General features: G+C 46.9%; 1 protein-coding gene across 1 annotated transcript in view; it reads left to right on the top strand.

Moving 5' to 3' along the window:
• TLCD3B (TLC domain containing 3B) overlaps positions 1-19,333 on the top strand; it is a 153,519-nt gene that overhangs the window by 95,215 nt on the left and 38,971 nt on the right. Inside the window, exon 3 of the mRNA XM_086932121.1 lies at positions 12,249-12,462. Within this exon, the coding sequence (XP_086788247.1) occupies positions 12,249-12,462 (214 nt within the window). The remainder of the gene's footprint in view (positions 1-12,248; positions 12,463-19,333) is intronic.

Genomic DNA, 19,333 nt, shown 5'->3' with positions numbered 1-19,333 from the left:
TACCCCAAAACCCAAACCTACTCCTGAACCCTAAAAATACCCCTGTACCCCAAAACCTAGCCCTGAACCCTAAAAATAACCCTGTACCCCAAAACCCAAACCTACCCCTGAACCCTAAAATACCACTGTACCCCAAAACCCAAACCTAGCCCTGAACCCTAAAAATACCCCTGTACCCCAAAACCCAAAACCTACCCCTCAACCCTAAACATACCCCTATACCCCAAAAGCCAAGCCTAGCCCTAAACCCTAAAACTACCCCTGTACCCCATAACCCAAAACTATATCTGAACCCTTAAAATACTCTTAAAATACCCAAACACCCCATTGAGCTGCGCATTCTATTAGGCGGGCGGGGCCGTGACGGAATCATTCCGTCACAAGCACAGCGCCACCACGGCTCGTGACGAAGTGGTTCCGTCACGAGCATGGCGGCGCCTCGCGGCCCCTCTCCCCCCTAGCGCTGCGGCGAAATTACCGCCGCAGGCAAGGGGTTAATGTATATCAAATTCATAAACTACTTTGTTGTTCTCATCTCTAAATTAAACAAACACCGCCACCATGTGGCAGACTGCCATAAGTGCCAGTGTTGGTATTTAAGTGCTGGTGCCAATCTCCCGAAACCACAGGCTCAAATTAAGCCCTGCATTCATCTACAGTGTCTGAACTGAGTGACGGGACACATTTTGAAAATGTATTTAGGAGTGAATTAAGCTGCAGCTCTGAGCAAGCGCTGTTGGTCACGGAATTATGGAGCAAATTACACTCTGTTGTGCTGCTGATTACTACTTCCTCCAGTTCACTCTACTCACCCTTTCATCCAGCCAATCACTCATTCATACAGCTATAGATGCACTTATTCTCTCGTGCAATCATACCCTCAGTTACACCCACGCAGGAACCCTGGCACCCCCTCACTATGAAACAACTCCTTAAGAAAGACAATTACATTAGCTATGTTAGGTTCTCTCATGAATTTGCACAAAATCCACTTACAGTGATAGTCAACCACTGTCAAGACAAAACTCTTGCCCTCATCCAAACCAGAAAATTCATACCTAACTTCTCCCAGGAGCAGTACATTGTGCCGTAAATTGTGTGTGCGCAGAGACTTGTCCGTCACCATGCACTCCCCACACCTACTCACCAAATATCCGGCCTTCAGTATTTCAACCTCTTCATCTACATGGCCTTGAAGGGCCAAACTTACCAACCTGCTCCTGAAATCACTTGGGGAAATCAAAAAACTACCTCTCAAAATCAAACCACCCTAAATAATTAATTCATCCTTGAATAAGGTCTCAACTCACTCCCAATCGCAGTTTCCCTGGGCCAACCTTGACTTAAAACTTTCCTGAGCATATTTTGACAATTGTCCCTTTCCACACAATCAGTTGAAATCTTTTTCATAATCATCTTTTCTAACACACCATACACCATCCCAATCACCATTTCTTCTTCACCAAGCTTGTCACCATCCCGAGCAGGCACCAACGGCATCTGGACAGAAAATCAGCCATTCAGCCTTATGTTTCATTCTGAAATTAAACTCCTACATCTTGGAAAGTAGCTGGATCAACCTTAGACTGGCATTCCGACCCCCTAGCATTCAAAAGGAAAACTATTGACTTGTGATCTGTGATCAGAGTAAACTCTCTGCCCCACATATATATGTTTTAGAAAAGGGGGTGGTGATGAACAGAGTGTCTGAATTGAGCAGACCACTCTTACCCAGTCCAAAGATCAGGGCTTGATCCATCACCGTTATTTATCTCACTGCCCCACCCCGGCTCAGAACCTGGCTATATGCAAATCAGTCTGTCCCTGGCCCAGTGCATCATGGGAACAGGGCAGACTAAACTACCAAGCCAATTCTTCACCAGAAAGGAGACAAGCTACCGGGGACCGGTTTCTGGCATTTCAGCCGTTTTCGGCCCGGCTTGCTTGAATCCTGATGGAGCAGTGAGAAAGGGACTCATGTCTGAGTATACCCTGCCACACCTATAGTGGCCAAAAACGATTTAGAAAAGGGGGTGGTGATGCACTGGGACAGGAACAGACTAATTTGCATACAGCCAGGTTCTGAAACTGGGATGGTGCAGTGAGCTAAAAAACGGTGTTGGATCTAGCCCTGATCTCTTGACTGGGTGAGAGCTTTCTGCTTAATTCAGAGACTCTGTCCCTCACCACCCCTTGTTGTAAATATTTTGTCCACCCTAAGCGTGGAAGGGTATTCTCAGATGTGAGACCCTTGCTCATTGCACCATCAGGATTCAAGCAAACCGGGCCGAAGACGGCTGTAATGCCAGAAACCGGTCCCCGGGAGCTTGTTTCCTTCCCAGTGTAAGAATTGGCTTTTGTAGTTCGCTTTCCATTCCAGCAACTGACTGAGTACAGCACCAGCGCCCAGTCCGCTTGCATCCACAGTAACAATGGAAGGCAATTCATCACAAAATGCTTGTAACTCAGGTGTTCTGATAATTTGAGTGTTTAGCATGTCAAATGATTCCATTTGTTCCTGCTCCCACACAAATCTCGCCCCACTCCTTAACAATTCCATTAAAGGTTCTGTCTGAGGGCAATATTCTCAATACACTGTGAATAATATTCACAGAAGTCCAGGAATGATCGAATGTGTCCTTATCTGCTGGAGAAGGACAGCCTAGGCCTCAACAGAAGCAGGAATCCCAAGGGATTCGTCAGGGTTCAACATCTCTTCTCAGGAGACAGATGTAATTCCGTCAATGGAGGGGAGGTTGGCCCTGCAGTATCTCCCTGGGAAGGGATCCTGTGATCTCGCAGTGTTATAAAGCAGTAATGCTTTTCATCTTCTACTGAAGCAACTGCGAAAATCATATTTGCCTAAGTTGGTATCTCCAGAACTTCGACAGAGGTTCAGATTCTCCGCCTTTAGTAGCCATCAAGTTTGTCTCTGCTCAGAACGCGGGTACAGCTGGTACTAAACCACTATCCGGGTGCCCGACACCCTCTAGATCTGTATGATTTAAGTATGACAACTGGTTTTGCTCAGTGGAGTTGTAGTAGGCCTTCATCCATGTGCTCCAAGATCACAGGCAATTCCTTGTTTTCAACACAGGCAATACATACTGCTACTACAGAAGTGCCATCTGGTCTGAACTAGTTTCACATGGTCCACAGAACTGCTAGCCTCAGTGAGATCGTTCCTGATGCAGCACAATGTCAATTACTACCAGCTCTGGACAGCAGTCTGGTGAGGGCATTCTCCATAGTTCCAGCTGTGTCGGTTTTGGGTTTAGGCCTTCACACCCTTTCAGTTTCAGGTTTATTGTGAACTTTCCACAGAAGTCCTTACCTTTAGCTTTAAAGAGAATCTAGTGCACGGAGTGAATCTCTGCTGACCACATCTCTCAAACTAAAAGATACATTGTTCACCTTTTCAATTATTGGTACAAATCCATGCACTTACATAGTCTTATGAACAAATTCATTCTAGTATCCCAACACTCTAGTTGGAAGACCTTGGGAAACTCCTGTGGCTCCCACCCATCATTGCCTTTCCACACTGCAAGATTTGGGGTTCATTACTAGCACCCTATTTTATCCATTACTTTCTTGGTGAGGTATTCCAATAACTCATCTCCTGTTTTTGTCACATACATATATATCCTCAGTGTTTTTATCTCTTGGTATACCTAGTCTGTTAAAAAAAACAGTACATTGGAATATGCCCATAACATTCTGCTTTAGTAGTTGCAGGTTGTCATCCTTCACCCTCAGCACTACATCATCCATCTCCTCTACCAGTTCCCTCTTCACACTTCAGTTGCTCTTGTAATGCGTACATCATTTAGCCACACACCTCCTTTATTCTTACTGAACTGCTCTTGATCCTTAAGACACCCAGATGTTTATATCTCCCATTCTTGTCCTCACCAAAATGAGGCATGTTACACGCTGACAACAGTGTAAATCTTTCAGTCCATACACAGAGTTCCACAGAAACCCTCCTGGCACAGTCTATCTTCCATCGCCCGCATTCCCTGTTCGCCAGACACCAGCCCTCCTCTCCCTCAGCTGCCACAGAGAAAGCATGACCCATAAAAAAAGACATGGGATCCCTTTCGTGAGCACAAGACAATTCAGGGGGGCATCCAGGACTGCAGGAGCTGTGCATTGCAGTGATAATTCACACTATTTAGTATATAATAATTGCAGCTGCCTCTCACAGAGTTCTGTGAACGTTGTTTGACAGCTAGTCTAAGCCTCCCATCACGGTTCATTCATTCATAGAACCATGCATGAGGTGGTGGGCACAGGTTTCATGCATCCTTACATATAAACGTGTTCATGCTGGAGACAGTCTTCATGAGTTTAAAGTTCCTTCTTCCATTGGTGAAGATCATGATAGTGGTGACTCAAACCAAAAATACCAGGAAGCAGTGGGACACCCATTCCCCCTTCAATCCACAGGTTGCCACTGCCATTGTGAAAGAGGGCCCCATCAAAGAATATATACCTACTGCTTTGGAACATCAGCTGGGAGCAGTCAGTGTGTGGGTAGTCAACCCAAGTGTATACTCACCCTCCCTTTGTGTGTAAACAAACATGCAGTCTACAACTTTATCTTTGAAACTTGGGTCAGAGAAGCCACGGGCAGGGGCGGCCTTAGGCATGTGCAAGCTGTGCTCCTGCACAGGGCCACCAAACCCCAGGGGCAACCACGCCAATATATATCCTTAATATAATAATCTTCTGAGGATGGATACACATTTGCTTGGCGGCCCCTGGCAAGGATTTGGCGGCCTCCGGCTTTGTTTCACTTCCAAACATCCTGATCCCCCTCCTCTTAACTGGCCTCCGCGCTCCGCCCCACCCGGACCCCCTCTTCCAGGGCCCCCTACCTACGCTCCCTGCCCAGGGCCACCAAGAGCCTAGAGCCGCCACGTCCACGGGTGCACGCACTAGTCGGAAAGAGGCTTATATGCCACGGGAGTCCCACTTAATCCAAGAGGGCCAGATCTTTGCCGGATTCAAGATTACAACACAGGATACATTTATATGCTTTAGAGCTAAGTGAAATTCTGTTATATATTCAACAGCTATCCTAAAAATTTAGCACGAATCCAAGCTTTTTTGACCTACATTCCACAACCCTGCTATAGGCATTCACCTCCACCCCCCATCCCACCGCCCGATACCCCCTGTTCCAAGGCCACCACCAGAAAATAAAGCATCAGTCAAGGTTTATATTTATCCCGGATACTCCAGCCTGGTCCCGCCAAGGCTCGTTCACAAACAAAGAAGGCATTTCAAATAGGGTAAAGGAAATAAACATATATGAAACATAAAAAAATTAAAGAAGTGACATCGGGACAGAAAAAAACCAAGAGGAAATGCAAAAGAAGGCTAAATGCTATAAAACTAAAGCAAAGAAAAACTAAGGTGGGTTATAATCTGGATTAAACTAAATGGGAAAACTGAAGTGAAGACAAGTGACAAGATGTAATAAAAAAAATAATAGGGGGAACACGAAAAGAAACACTGAAATTACTACAGTACAAGTTTACAACGCAAAACAAACAGCTAAATAAAATATAGATGAAAATAGATCAGTTTAATAAACGTCAACAAACTCGGACAAGAAAAAAGGAAATATGAAGAGAACAAAACTTCAGCAACGCGAAAATGATTATAAGTCAGGGTATCACTGCCGAAGCTCATTGGTAGCGTGACACAGGAAGGGACGCCACTGTTTCAAACCCGAAGGATACCTAGCCCAGAAAAATGTATGTGGAATTAATATGTTGCATAGAAAGCTGGAACAGAAAATGTAATAAAAAACCAGCACAATGTGACATCGATGTTTAGAGCATGGGGACACGTTTGGAAAGGTTTGCAACTGACTAAAACTGCCTGAAATTACTTTCCCTGTCAAGCGTCCCTGGGCTTCTAGTCCATGGCATCACTTCTAGCTTCAGGTTTCTGCGGTCCACAAGACGATAGCGTCAATTAGTTTTTATAATGGAATCAGGCTGTAATCAGGGGCATTCCATCCTCTTCCACCAGGGTCACTTAGTGTCTTAATCCATGATATTACTTATGCCAGACTTGCACCTTTCCTTACTAACATCACTTTTTGTGGTGTTTGCCAAAAATATCAAAGAAAAGATATTGTGTGGGCAAAATATTGTGTCATAGATATCTGAAAGAAACACGTTAGTTAGATTCCTTACCTTAGAATATCCCCAGGCCTCAGGCTGGATCCGGAAAGATTTTTCGTCAGCACTAACCCTGCTGATCGGTATGTGCGTCTTCTGCGGCTCCGCGTCCGTCGTCGGCATCGTGATCGCCGGGAGGACGCGGTCGGAGTACTTAGACGCCGCCCTCGCGCGCTGACATCAGTGCTTCTTTTTTCCGTGCCAGCAAGCGCTGATCCGGGAAGAACAGACCCCTTAGTCACTTTTTGACTAACTTTTTGGCCTTTTTGACTATCTTTTTCGAGTCGACGTCGACTCCTGGTGCCGGTAGGGATGCCTGGTTTCAAGCCGTGTTACGCCTGTCACAGACTGATGTCAGTTGCCGACCCCAACTGCCGGTGTCTCTACTATTTAGGGGCCAACCACGACAACAAGCCCCACACCCTCCGGTCCCTGGGCTTCATGCGAACACTGGCGAGATTCGAGACTTCCTTGTGGCCATGAGGACTCTCTTCCCTCCGTCGAGGCCTGCCGGCGCGCCTCCGTGCCCGGCAGGTCCTGCTGGGGGTCCTAGCGAGCCCGCGGCTTTGGCCCCAATGCCGTCGTCGACTTCGGTCCCGACGCCGCAGGCCCCCATGGGATCCAGGGATGAATCCTGGTCGACGCCAGCTGACCTCACAACTCCTTCTCTGGCCCCTACCCCCATGGTGCTGCTCCCGGCGCCGTCCTCGGACGACGCCGTCCCTGGTTTCAGTCCGGGTCCGGGGTCGGAGCGGCGCCACTCGGCGCTGTCTCCGGCGTCGATGGGTGAGCCCTTCGCCTATGACCCGGCTCCGTCATTTCTGCCTGTTTACCAGGACACAGATGAAGGGGAGGACTGGGAGGGGTCTGAGGACCCTCTGGCACAGCAGTGCCAGTTACGTCAGGACTGGGCAGATGAGCTGGGGGAGGCCAGTGGTCTAGACACTTTGCCTGACACTGGTTTCATCTCTCCACCTTCAGTGGCTATGGAGGAGGGTGCTACTTATGCTGTGGTGCTGCGCAAGGCGGCCAAGGCCTTGCGCCTGGAGCTCCCTGCAGCAGCCGTGAGGACTAACCTCCTCACTGAGGTGCTTCAACCGCCAGTAAGCTCTTCGGAGCCTCTGCTGTAGTTTAATGAGGCCCTCACCGATGTTCTGATAGGCACTTGGTCCAAGCCCTCCACAGTCTCTCCTGTGGACCGTAACGGAGCCCGGCGCCACCGCCCAGCTCCGGGCGACCCCTGCTTTCTGTCCATACACCCCACCCCTGAGAGTCTGGTTATCCAGCCTCCACGTCCCAAACCGCCTTCCTGTCTGCACCTCCGGACCGGGAATCCAAAAGGATGGAACAGTTTGGCAAGAAGCTGTGTTCCTCACTCAGTCTTGGGTTGCGGTCCATTAATACTGCATGCCTTTTGGACGGTTACACCCACTCTCTGTGGGATACATTTGTGGGCGTGCTGCCCCGGTGTCCGGAGGAGGCCAGGAGATGGCTCTCCCAGGCTCTTGCTGAGGGGCGAGATGCAGCACGGTATTCCATTCGATGTGGACTTGACACCACAGACTCGCTGGGCAGAGTGATTGCAACGACAGAGGCGATTCGTCGTCATGCCTGGCTGAGGTCCACAAACTTTTCAGGGGATGTCCAGAGCACTCTCATGGACATGCCCTTTAATGGCTGTCCCCTTTTTGGCGACAATGCAGATAGCTCGCTGGAGCGCTTTGAGGACTCCAGAGTTACGACAAAGTCCTTGGGCCTGTTGGACAAGCACCAGCAAACTTCTGCTTTTCGCCCCTTTCGTGGCCAAGGAAGGGGTGCCCCCGAACGTTCGTCCAGCCACAGGCCACAGAACCAGCCTCAATGCGGTCGAGGACGTGGATTCCGCCATGGAGGAGCAGGAGGACAGAGAGCCTGTCAGTCCACATTCGCTCCCGCAGCATCTGCCTCAAAGCCTTCCTAGTCAGAGCTTTCAGGTACATTCCACGCCAGTGCCACGTCAGTGCCACGCCAGTGGGAGGCAGAGTTTGCCATCACCTGCTCCACTGGCGTACCATCACTTTGGACAGGTGGGTGCTGCAAATCATCCGAAGGGCTACTCCCTCCCCTTCGAGGCGACCCCTCCAGCCATCCCACCGCAGTACCACCGCATTTTGGGGGATCACTTGCAACTTCTGCAAGAGGAAGTTACGGCCCTCTTGGCCAAGGGGGCCATCGAGCGCGTTCCTGGCCCAGAAGTGGGACGGGGTTGTTATTCCCACTACTTTCTGGTTCCCAAGAAGGGCAAAGGGGCCTACGCCCTATCTTGGACCTCAGGAGCATCAACGTCTTCTTCTGGAAGCAGAAGTTCAAGATGCTGACATTAACTCAGGTTCTGGCTGCCCTAGACCCTAGAGAGTGGATCGTAGCATTGGACTTGCAGGACGCCTATTTCCACATCCTCGTCCTGCCAGCCACCGGCGTTACCTTCGTTTCACAGTAGGCCACAAGCACTTTCAGTTTACCGTGCTCCCTTTTGGCCTCACCAATGCCCCTTGGGTGTTCACGAAAGTGATGGCAGTGGTCGCAGCTCATCTGTGCAGATTAGGGGTTCCAGTCTTCCCCTACCTCGACGACTGATTGTTGAAGGCGAGTTCGCCCCAAACAGTCGTCTCCCACCTCCTGACTAGGGCCGACCTCCTGCATTCGCTGGGGTTCTCCATCAACGTGCCGAAGTCACATCTGAGTCCCTCCCAGAAGCTCCTCTTCATCAAAGCGGTTCTGGACTTGCACTGTTTCGGGTCTATTTTCCCGAACAGTGGGTTTGGGATATTCAGGCTCTGATTCCGATCTTTCAGCCTTTATCCAGAGTCTCGGTCAGGATGGCCCTACGGCTGCTGGGTCTGATGGCCTCCTGCATCCGGCTGGTACATCACGCCAAGTGGCAAATGCGGGCTCTGCAGTGGCACCTGAAGTTCCAGTGGGCTCAACATCAGGGCAACCTGTCTGACCACGTCCTGATCTCAGAGGGCACTGCAAGACAGTTGCAGTGGTGGCTCACGGACCGCTATTGGGTCAGTGGCAGATCCCTCTCCCTACCCCAAACGGAGCACGTGGTTTGTGACGGATGCGTCCCTCCTGGGATGGGGGGGCCACAAGGGAGAGGAGGAAATCAGAGGCCCCTGGTCTCCGGCAGAGTTCCAGCTCCATAGCAACCTTCTGGAGCTGCGGGCGATTCGACTTGCACTAAAGGCATTCCTTCCCTCTGTCCGGGGAAGTGAAGCACAGGTGTTCATGGACACCACTGCCATGTGGTATTGCAACAAACAGGGCGGGTGGGGTCGTGGACCCTTTGTCAGGAGGCTCTGCACCTCTGGACATGGCTACAACATCAGGGCATCACCCCAGTGGTTCAACACCTGGCAAGCTTTCTGAACACCAGGGTAGACAAACTCAGCCGTCGGTGTATGATGGATCACGAGTGGTGTCTGAACTCGGATGTGGTGCAAGGTTTCTTTCAGTAGTGGGGAGAGCCTTGGTTAGATCTATTCATCACCGAAGAGAATGTGCAATGTCATCAGTTCTGCGCATTGGAATTTCTAAGGCAGCACTCGCTCTGAGACGCTTTTCGTCGCGAGTGAAGTTGCGGTCTGTTATACGCCTTTCCGCCTATACCACTTCTGCCCAGAGTGCTGAGGAAGATCAGGCACGACCAAGCCCAAGTCATCCTTGTGGCTCCGGATTGGGCACGAAGATACTGGTATCCCAAGCTACTCAGTCTGTCAATCAATCACCCGATTCGACTGCCTCTTCAGGAGGACCTTCTGTCGCAGCAGCAGGGGACGGTCCTCCACCCGAACCTGTCCAGCCTCCATGCGTGGAGATTGAGCGGCGGCAGTTGATGCCATTTGACTTGCCTCCTGAAGTCTGTGATGTCATTCTGGCAGCCAGGCGTTCCTCCACAAAAACGGTATGCGTCTGCAGGTGGAACAAATTTGTGGCATGGTGCATAGTAAAGGCTGTGGATCCCCTTTCCGCCCCTCTTTCTGAGGTTCTCCTCTTTCTTCTTTCCCTGGCCCAGCAGGGCTCTGCTCTGGGCACCATTAAGGGATGTCTTTCAGCTGTTTCAGCCTTCTTGAGGCTTCCTGATCAGCCTTCTCTTTTCAAGTCCCCTGTTGTACATAGATTCTTGAAAGGCATTACTCACATGTTTCCTCCTGTTCCCTTTGTAATGCCTCAGTGGGACTTGAACCTGGTGTTGACCTATCTGATATGTGCTCCCTTTGAGCCACTTCATAACTGCCCTTTTTGTCTTCTGACTCTAAAGACTGCTTTCCTGGTTGTCATCACCTCTGCCAGAAGAGTGAGTGAGCTCCAGGCTCTTTCCTCTAAGCCTCCTTTCCTTTCTGTCCATCCGGACAAGGTTATTCTGAGGACTTGTCCTTCTTTTCTTCCTAAGGTGGTTACTGCCTTTCACATCGGGCCGTCCATTACCTTTCCCACCTTCTTTCCGCCTCCGCATCCCTCGAAAGAGGAAGAGAGGCTTCACCGTCTGGCCCCAAAACGTATGCTCTCCTTTTATCTGGATCGCACTACACAGTTCTGGGTGAATGACCAACTCTTCGTTGGCTACGTGGGCACTAAGAAGGGGCGGACAATGCATGAGCGAACCATATCTTGGTGGGTTGTTTTGTGCATTAAGGCCTGTTATTCCTTGGCTAAAAAGGATCCTCCTGTGGAAAAGCAAACCCATTCCACTCGGGCCACAGCGGCTACTACTGCCTTGGGATGGGGAGTCCCTTTGCCGGACATTTGTCAGACAGCTACGTGGGCTTCGCTGCACACGTTTGCCAAGCATTACTGCCTGGAAAGCCAAGTCCGGAGAGACGGATTCTTCCGTTCTCCAGGACTTCCTGGTGTGATCTTGGTTTGCAGACCCACCATCGGGGTTGGTATTGCTGGGGTTTCTATTCTAAGGTAAGAAATCTAACAAACGTGTTACTTTCAGATGCACAAGTTACTTACCTTCGGGAACCATATATCTGTAAGAAACATTAGTTAGTTAGATTCCTTACCGCCCAAACCACCCTCCCCGTTCTGCGAACCGAAATCTAGGGTTAAGGTCATCCCTTTCAGGGCCCTAGTTTCATGGCACCAGTGTCGGTGTCTTGCATGGCTCTGCATTCCTGGCGCGGAAAGCTATGTACAGATCTGACATCAGCGCGCGAGGGTGGCGTCTTAATACTCCGACGACGTTATTCCGGCGAACACGACGATGGACGCGGAGCCGCAGACGACACCTACCAACACGCAGGGGTACTGCTGACTAAAAATCTTTCCGGATCCAGCCTGACGCCTGGGGATATTCTAAGGTAAGGAATCTAACTAACTAATGTTCCTTACAGTTATATCGTTACCGAAGGTAAGTAACTTGTGCATCAAGGACAAAAATATCGGGAAGACAAGTGTCTATGGGGAAGCAAACTATATATATATATATATATATATATATATATATATATATATATATATATATATATATATATATATATATACTTATATTCAAGGTACATAGATGTGGAGTTAAGAATAGTAAATCTATATTATCTCGTTGCACTCTTACCTTCTTAATAATTTTTTCTCAAGATTTTTGATAAGGTATTCTGTCCACACAATACTTGTTTACTCGATATTCTGCCAGATAACCACTTTTTGCAGTACAGGAAAGTTGTGCTAAAGAAAAGTGGAATAGCTTTCACTAAACTGTTTGGGTCGTTGTGGATAGGTTGGTGGTGCTTACTAGCTCTATGTTTTGTGTGAAAAATCTTGAGAATTATTGATAGAAATTAGGAAATGCAATTTTTCAAAACATGAATCGACATTTAAATACTAAAATATGTCCAGCAGGCTGTGCATCTTTTCCTTTTAGGATGAGTTTTTAAATCACAATTCAGAGATTTCCAGAACCTCCAAAGCATTAATCAGTGTAATTCATTATGAAACGTGAAAACATCTGAGGTTGGCACAGCTGCAAATATATGCTAATTCTGCCCTTCATTTTGTCTAACACAGGCACTGGCTGGCGGCCACCTACACGCGATTTGCTGTACCATACTTCATCTACGACATCTACGCAATGTTTCTTTGCCACTGGCACAAGTACCGGGTGAAGGGACATGAGGGTTCCGAAGGCACACTGACCCTCGCCAAGTGCTACTTGAAGAAGGAGTTCCTCATGGTGCTCCACCATGTCTTCATGGTGGCCGTCTGCTTCCCCATGTCTGTTGTAAGTGTATCCCGGCATAAGAGAGTAAAAACATGAGTCTTGAGTGTGTGTGTTTGTGTGTGTGTCATTATACTGTGATGTCCTCCCATAGAACAGCCTGAGGCTTCCATGGAGTGCCAAACCAGATTTTGGCATGTGGCGCATCCATTGTAAGTGAGGCTCTCTGTGGAAGTGCTGGGACCTGGTAAGTACAACTTAAGCAGACATATGCTCTCTTTTTGTGTAGCGTGTGTGTATGTGTGCTAGACCTTGTTTAAAGGGATAGCATCTTTATAAATTATGGAACATAATATTCTGCAGGGCACAGATTTACAATATCTTGGGTGATGTTAAATATTGAATTTTTGCTCCCACCTCCACACAGACTCTGAAAGCCTGTGTAATTTTGCTAATTGGCTGATCCCATATCCACCTTTGTCATTATCTTTGCCTCTCCCTCAGTCCTGAGGTGTGGAATGTCATATCCATTTACAACCGGTGTGTCTTGAAGCTCAGTACTATTCTATTTGGCAACAACAGGATTCATTTGCCAAACGGGGCATGGAGATAAAAAAGCTTGCTCTGCCCCGTTATCCCACACCGTTACAACTACCAAATCTACTGAAGGGTATGCTGAGAGGTGCGAAAGGCCTGGATCAATCCAGCCCAGGCACTGGCATAGTTCAAACCGGTAGGAAAATCACCATCGCTAACCCCGACACGGACAAGCCCCCGGCCCATGGGCAGAGGAATCCATCTGGTACCAGTTACGCTATGGCATGAATAAATCCACCCAAAGCATTACATTCAGCTAATTGCTGCAGCATCTGCTCTTGGAATGTGAACGGCCTAAGTGCAAAATTGGAAGATCCAGACTTCATGGAATTCATTAGTCAGTATGACCTACTCCTCCTCCAAGAGACATGGCAGAAAAATCCAACATCAATTGTGGGATATAAAGAATCTCTCAATCCGGCTAAGAGGGATTCCAAATATGGTAGAGCAAAACGAGGTCTACTCATTTTTGTTTTGACAAACCTTTCTTGGGAAGCTTCCGAAGTAGGTCTTGACTTGACTTGGATGTCATGTATCAAACTATTGTATCAAACTAGTGGCTACATCCTCCTTTACTTTAATAATATTTAATATTAATATCCATCCTTCATTCAAACAAAAGAGGTCAAGAATAGAGAAACTAACAGAAACAATAGCCACACGCATCCACATGTTAACATAATTTTGTCCGGAGACTTCAACATGAACCTTTTAAATGTCAGGAAAGGAAAATAAACAGGCCACACACAACCAAGCAAACTAAGCAATACTCACGGTGACAGATGCGCACTCCTGCTGAAAAATCTTTCATTGTGTGCGCTCAACGGACGAGTACCGTTAGAAGGCTCTCCAGCATACACCAGGGTTACTCAAAAACAGTCTCAATTCTTGATTATACATTTATAGATCAGGGCATTCTTCCATATATTCCGAACTTCTTAATAAAAGAGAGGGCAGAAAGTGATCATTATCCCCAAACTTTCACCTTGCTTATAAGCATGGCAACCCCCAAAACAGACAATGCAATGTTTCTACCAACGCAATGCTATAATCTAAAATGACTTACTTGGAATAAGGGAAAAATATACATCATCATGGCTACATGCATTACTCTTCTTGAGAACTTCAAAATTGAACTATTGTGTCCAAAGGCTTGGGCATCTTTCACTCATGACCTAAATAATGAATTCTCAAGAAAAGGTAATGGTCGCATAGAAGGAAGACTAGTAGGGGCAGCGTGGTTCACGAATAGCATAAGGAAACAAAAAAAAACTAAATAAATATTTAAGACAACTTCGAGTCCGAGGCTCAGAACCCTCCCATGACATCCTTGCCCTAATTTCAAAAACAAGAAAAGAGCTAAAAAGAGACATCAAGGTGGCCCAGAATGATTATAGTGAACATCTCTGAGCGAAACCTTTCCATGCCAGTAAACATAGAGACTCTAAGCTGTTCTGGGAAGTTATCAACCAGTTATCAAATGGCAAGAACCGGCATTTCAACTCAGAAATAACGGAATACACCTGAAGAGACCATATCGATCAGACATACAACGCCCTTCCACTCTTAGGTGATATAAAACAGGAAGTTCCTACACTAGAAACCGCCTACCAGACACAAAAGCTAGAATCTTCAGAACATCTGCTACAGATTACACTAGATCAGGTTCTTAAAATTATAAAAAATCTAAAGATCTGAGGGAGCACCAGGGCCTAATGGCTTGCCAAACGCACTCTTCCGGCACGACCCCTCATTTTGGTCTGGTATTCTCACTCCATTGTTCATGCACGCGTTAGCAAAATGGCTCGATCCCTAATTCCTGGTGAGGAAGTATTTTAAATCCCATATACAAATCGGGTTCACGTTCAGACCCTGCGAACTATAGAATGATTGCACTGATTGATGTGGAGGCCAAGATATATGTTTCGAATCTTTTGGCAGATCTAGAGGATTGGGTCAATCGTATAAACCTGATACCAAACACGCAACTGGATTTCGGGCCTGAATGGGCAACCTTAACAATATTTCTGCTGTGACACTTCTAGCTAATCAAGCTTGCGCAAAATCTCGAACCTTGTACGCTTGCTTCATTGACCTTAAAGCAGCATTCGACAAGGTTCCAAGAAAGAAGCTGTGGCCAAAATGTAAAGCTGGGGGGGGGGGACCACCCAAACCTTTGGAGGCAATAATCAATCTTTTCTCAGAATCGTGGGTGCAGATAAGGAAAGGAGATGGCCGCACCATAAAAAACAAGATCCCAACACTAAATGGGCTAAAACAGGGGTGAGTGTTGGCCCCCTGTTTATTCAACACTAGCAGCCCATCCCGACGTTGTCCGGGTATGAATTGCTGCCGGCCAGTAGTTTGTAGGATTTCGTTTTGATAGCATTTCTTATCTGTGACAGGCCTGTGAAAAGCTCCGATACACAGTGCACTGCGGATGCACTGAAGAGTGCGCATTCATTAGTGTGTGAACTAGAGTTTCCCTACTTTATTTTTCCTTGCAATGTTATATAGCGCACACTCGACAACATGGCATGAGCACAATGTACATTACAGAAGAACACATTCATTTGTGGTAGGCAGGGGGAGACAAAGCGATTTGCCTGGAATCACAGGATGTTGAGCTGATGCCGAGATTCAAACGTAGCACCCCAGCTCTAAAGTTCGCAATTCTAGAACTTGTGGCGGGAGGTGTGTCTAAAAGTGTATGTCGGTGCTGGCCATCAATGAGAGAGACCTGTGCATTTTTCAAATGGGTGGTGAAAAAATATGAGTATGTTGCTGGAGATGTGGGCCGCCGTGCCACCAATGTACTTACCGGGGGAGGGTAAACACCCATTACTCCGCAACTTTCTTTCCGCATACCATCACTCCGCATACTTTCATTACGAAAGTACCATGACTCCGCAATGCCATTATAACGCATGGCATTACATTTTATATGCTTTTACCACACATACATTTACAACGAAATTCGTTGTAAATGCATGAATGGTAAAAGCATGTTTTTTTTTAAATGTTTGGATATGGTAAGTATGGGTATAGGTGTATATGTTTTGGGGTACTGAGGTATATGTTTTGGGGTGTTTGGTTATTTTAAGGGTTCAGTTTTGGGTTATGGGGTACAGGGGTAGTTTTAGGGTTTAGGGATAGGTATGGGTTTTGGGGTACAGGGGTATTTTTAGGGTTCAGGGATAGGTTTGGGTTTTGGGGTATAGGGGTATTTTTAGGGTTGAGGGGTAGGTTTGGGTTTTGGGGTAGAGGGGTATTTTAAGGGTTCAGGGCTAGGTTTGGGGTACAGAGGTATTTTTATGGTTCAGGGCTAGTTTTGGGTTTTGGGGTACAGGGGTATTTTTAGGGTTCAGGAGTAGGTTTGGGTTTTGGGGTACAGGGGTATTTAAGGGTTCAGGACTAGGTTTGGGTTTTGGGGTACAGGGGTATTTTTGGGTTCAGGGGTAGGTTTGGGTTTTGGAGTTCAGTGGTATTTTTAGGGTTCAGGGCTAGGTTTGGGTTTTGGGGTACAGGGGTATTTTTAGGGTTGAGGGGTAGGTTTGGGTTTTGAGGTACAGTGGTATTTATAGGGTTCAGGGCTAGGTTTGGGTTTTGAAGTACAGGGGTATGTTTAGGGTTGAGGGGTAGGTTTGGGGTTTGGGGTACAGGGGTATTTTAAGGGTTCAGGGCTATGTTTGGGTTTTGGGGTACAGGGGTATTTTTAGGGTTCAGGGCTAGTTTTGGGGTACAGGGGTATTTTAGGGTTCAGGGGTAGGTTTGGATTTTGGGGTACAGGGTTATTTTTAGGGTTCAGGGCTAGGTTTGGGTTTTGGGGTACAGGGGTATTTTTAGGGTCCAGGAGTAGGTTTGGGTTTTGGGGTACAGGGGTATTTTAAGGGTTCAGGACTAGGTTTGGGTTTTGGGGTACAGGGGTATTTTTAGGGTCCAGGAGTAGGTTTGGGTTTTGGGGTACAGGGGTATTTTTAGGGTTCAGGACTAGGTTTGGGTTTTGGGGTACAGTGGTATTTTTAGGGTTCAGGGCTAGGTTTGGGTTTTGGTGTACAGGGGTATTTTTAGGGTTCAGGGGTAGGTTTGGGTTTTGAGGTACAGCGGTATTTATAGGGTTCAGGGCTAGGTTTGGGTTTTGAAGTACAGGGGTATTGTTAGGGTTTAGGGATAGGTTTGGGTTTTGGGGTACAGGGTATATTTATAGGTTTAAGATGGGTTAGTGTTTAAGGGTGTTGGGGTATTTTAAGGAGTAAGGGTGGGTTATGATTATGGGGTGCAGGGATATTTAAAGGGAGCAGGGTGGGATTAGCACACTATATGAGACATGGCATTAAGGGGGGAACGTACCAAACGCCCCCAGCGTTTGTCACACCCCCAGCACACGCCCACAGCACATCGCAGACACGCCCACAAGGGACTACTTTGCTGGCACTGTTCTTTTACCTTTTAAATGTATATGGTGGGCGTCTGCGTATTCTATGTCCTTCTGCTGCAACTGCCCTTTCCAACGCTGTATTGGGTGTTGTGATTGGCACTGTGGTTCCTGAGACTACCCGCCTCAAAGGTTTGGGCTCTCTCTTTATTATATTAGTATGGATCTACACAGCCGATCTTGAGAAGTATCTCCAACAAGTGCAAATTGACCCCCCAAATTTAGCAAAACACCAATCATCAGCCTTCAATACGTAGATGATATTGTGTTTCTAGCACAAACACCAATAGGCCTGCAGCGATCGATGACCCAACTAGGAACTTATATTACGTCTGCTCAATTAATAATAAACCTTAAGAAAACTAAGGTGTTATGCTTTGTAGTCATCACAAAATAGGGTCAAAGGGGAAATTCACCTGGAAACTGGAGGAAAAACCAATATCCCAGGTGGACACATACAAATACCTAGGGTTCCAACTTGACCATACACTTAAATATGAGCAACACTTGGACCAAGGGAATATTAAAGCAAAACAACTCCTTTATGCTTTCAAAATTTTACAGAAGAAGCTAAAAGGCTGTCCAACAAGTCAGTTGCTTAAGATCATTGCAGCAAATCATATCATATGGGTCGGAAATTATGAATACAAAAGATGCAGCTGCCTTAAATGTAGCCCAATCGAGTTTTTTTAAGCGTCTGTTTTTAATTCCTCGGCACATCTCTCAGGCACAAATTCAACTGGAATACGGGCTGAAAAACCAGAAACCTGCCAGACAAGGGACAATGGTAAAATATTACTGGTGGATGAGGCAAGCGGAAGACAACACTTCAGCCCTCTTCTGTTGGGAAGAAATTGAAAAGCAAGCGAGGCAAAATAAACTCTATAGTTGCAGTCCTAAAAGAATCTGTTAAAATAATGAAAGATCCGTAGTCCATAAGTGTAATCCAGGATCATAGCTTTAGTCTTCACTTTAGATCCATAGTATAAGATGTAATGTAGAGACCAGAGATAGACCCCACCAGGAGCAGTTCTCCTGCTCAGCCCCTCATACCAACTGACTTCTTCTTACTGTTTCACCCACTCAACATTCCGATGACATCACATAGATTAAGCAGCAAGGTAAGGGCATTAACAGAGAGGATGCATCAATCACTTACTAGATTATAGAAAAAACAGTAGTGACGGCATTGGCATTGTCTAGATTAGACTATGGCAATGCCTTGTACGCTGGAGCCAGAAAACAAATCTTTAAAAAGTTGCAACGCCTACAGAATGCAGCTGCGAGGCTGGTGCTCGGTATCCCCAAATATGAGCCAATTACATCTAAACTAAAACTCTTGCATTGGCTCCCAGTGGAAAAGAGGGTTTGTTTCAAATCACTATGCCTGGCATATAAGGCTGTTCAGGGCCTAGGCTCACAGTTTTTGCGAACTAATTTGAAATTGTTTGAACCAGGCAGGATGCTCAGATCAAGGCAATTGAAATTAATTAGTATCCCAAAATTCAAACGAACCAATTGGGGTGGGAGAAGTTTTCTGGTACATACAGCGCGGGCTTGGAACCGGCTGCCACTTGGTATAAAAGAAAGTCCAACACTGGCTCTATTCCGAAAGGCAGTGAAAACTTGGCTTTTTACGGCTGGCTGTTAAGGGAGTTATGTTTCCATAGTTGAGGCCTGCTATATGTCCTAGCGCCAAGACGCCTTCGGGCAATTGCGCGCTGTATAAGTTGATAAATCAAATCAAAATCAAATCATAACACATCCCCCCTTCATCAGAATTGTAAAATTAGATGCATGCAAGATCAAAGGACATACAAGTAAATTGACAGAATTGAATAAAATGTGTGGTGATGGACATGCACACATACAAAGAATCAACAATCTTCAAGAATAACACAA

Source organism: Lissotriton vulgaris, chromosome 7 (genome assembly GCF_964263255.1).
Source record: "Lissotriton vulgaris chromosome 7, aLisVul1.2, whole genome shotgun sequence".
In the NCBI taxonomy this organism is placed as follows: domain Eukaryota; kingdom Metazoa; phylum Chordata; class Amphibia; order Caudata; family Salamandridae; genus Lissotriton; species Lissotriton vulgaris.
The sequence above is the reverse complement of the archived record's forward strand: the minus strand, read 5'-3'. Positions and strand labels throughout refer to the sequence as shown.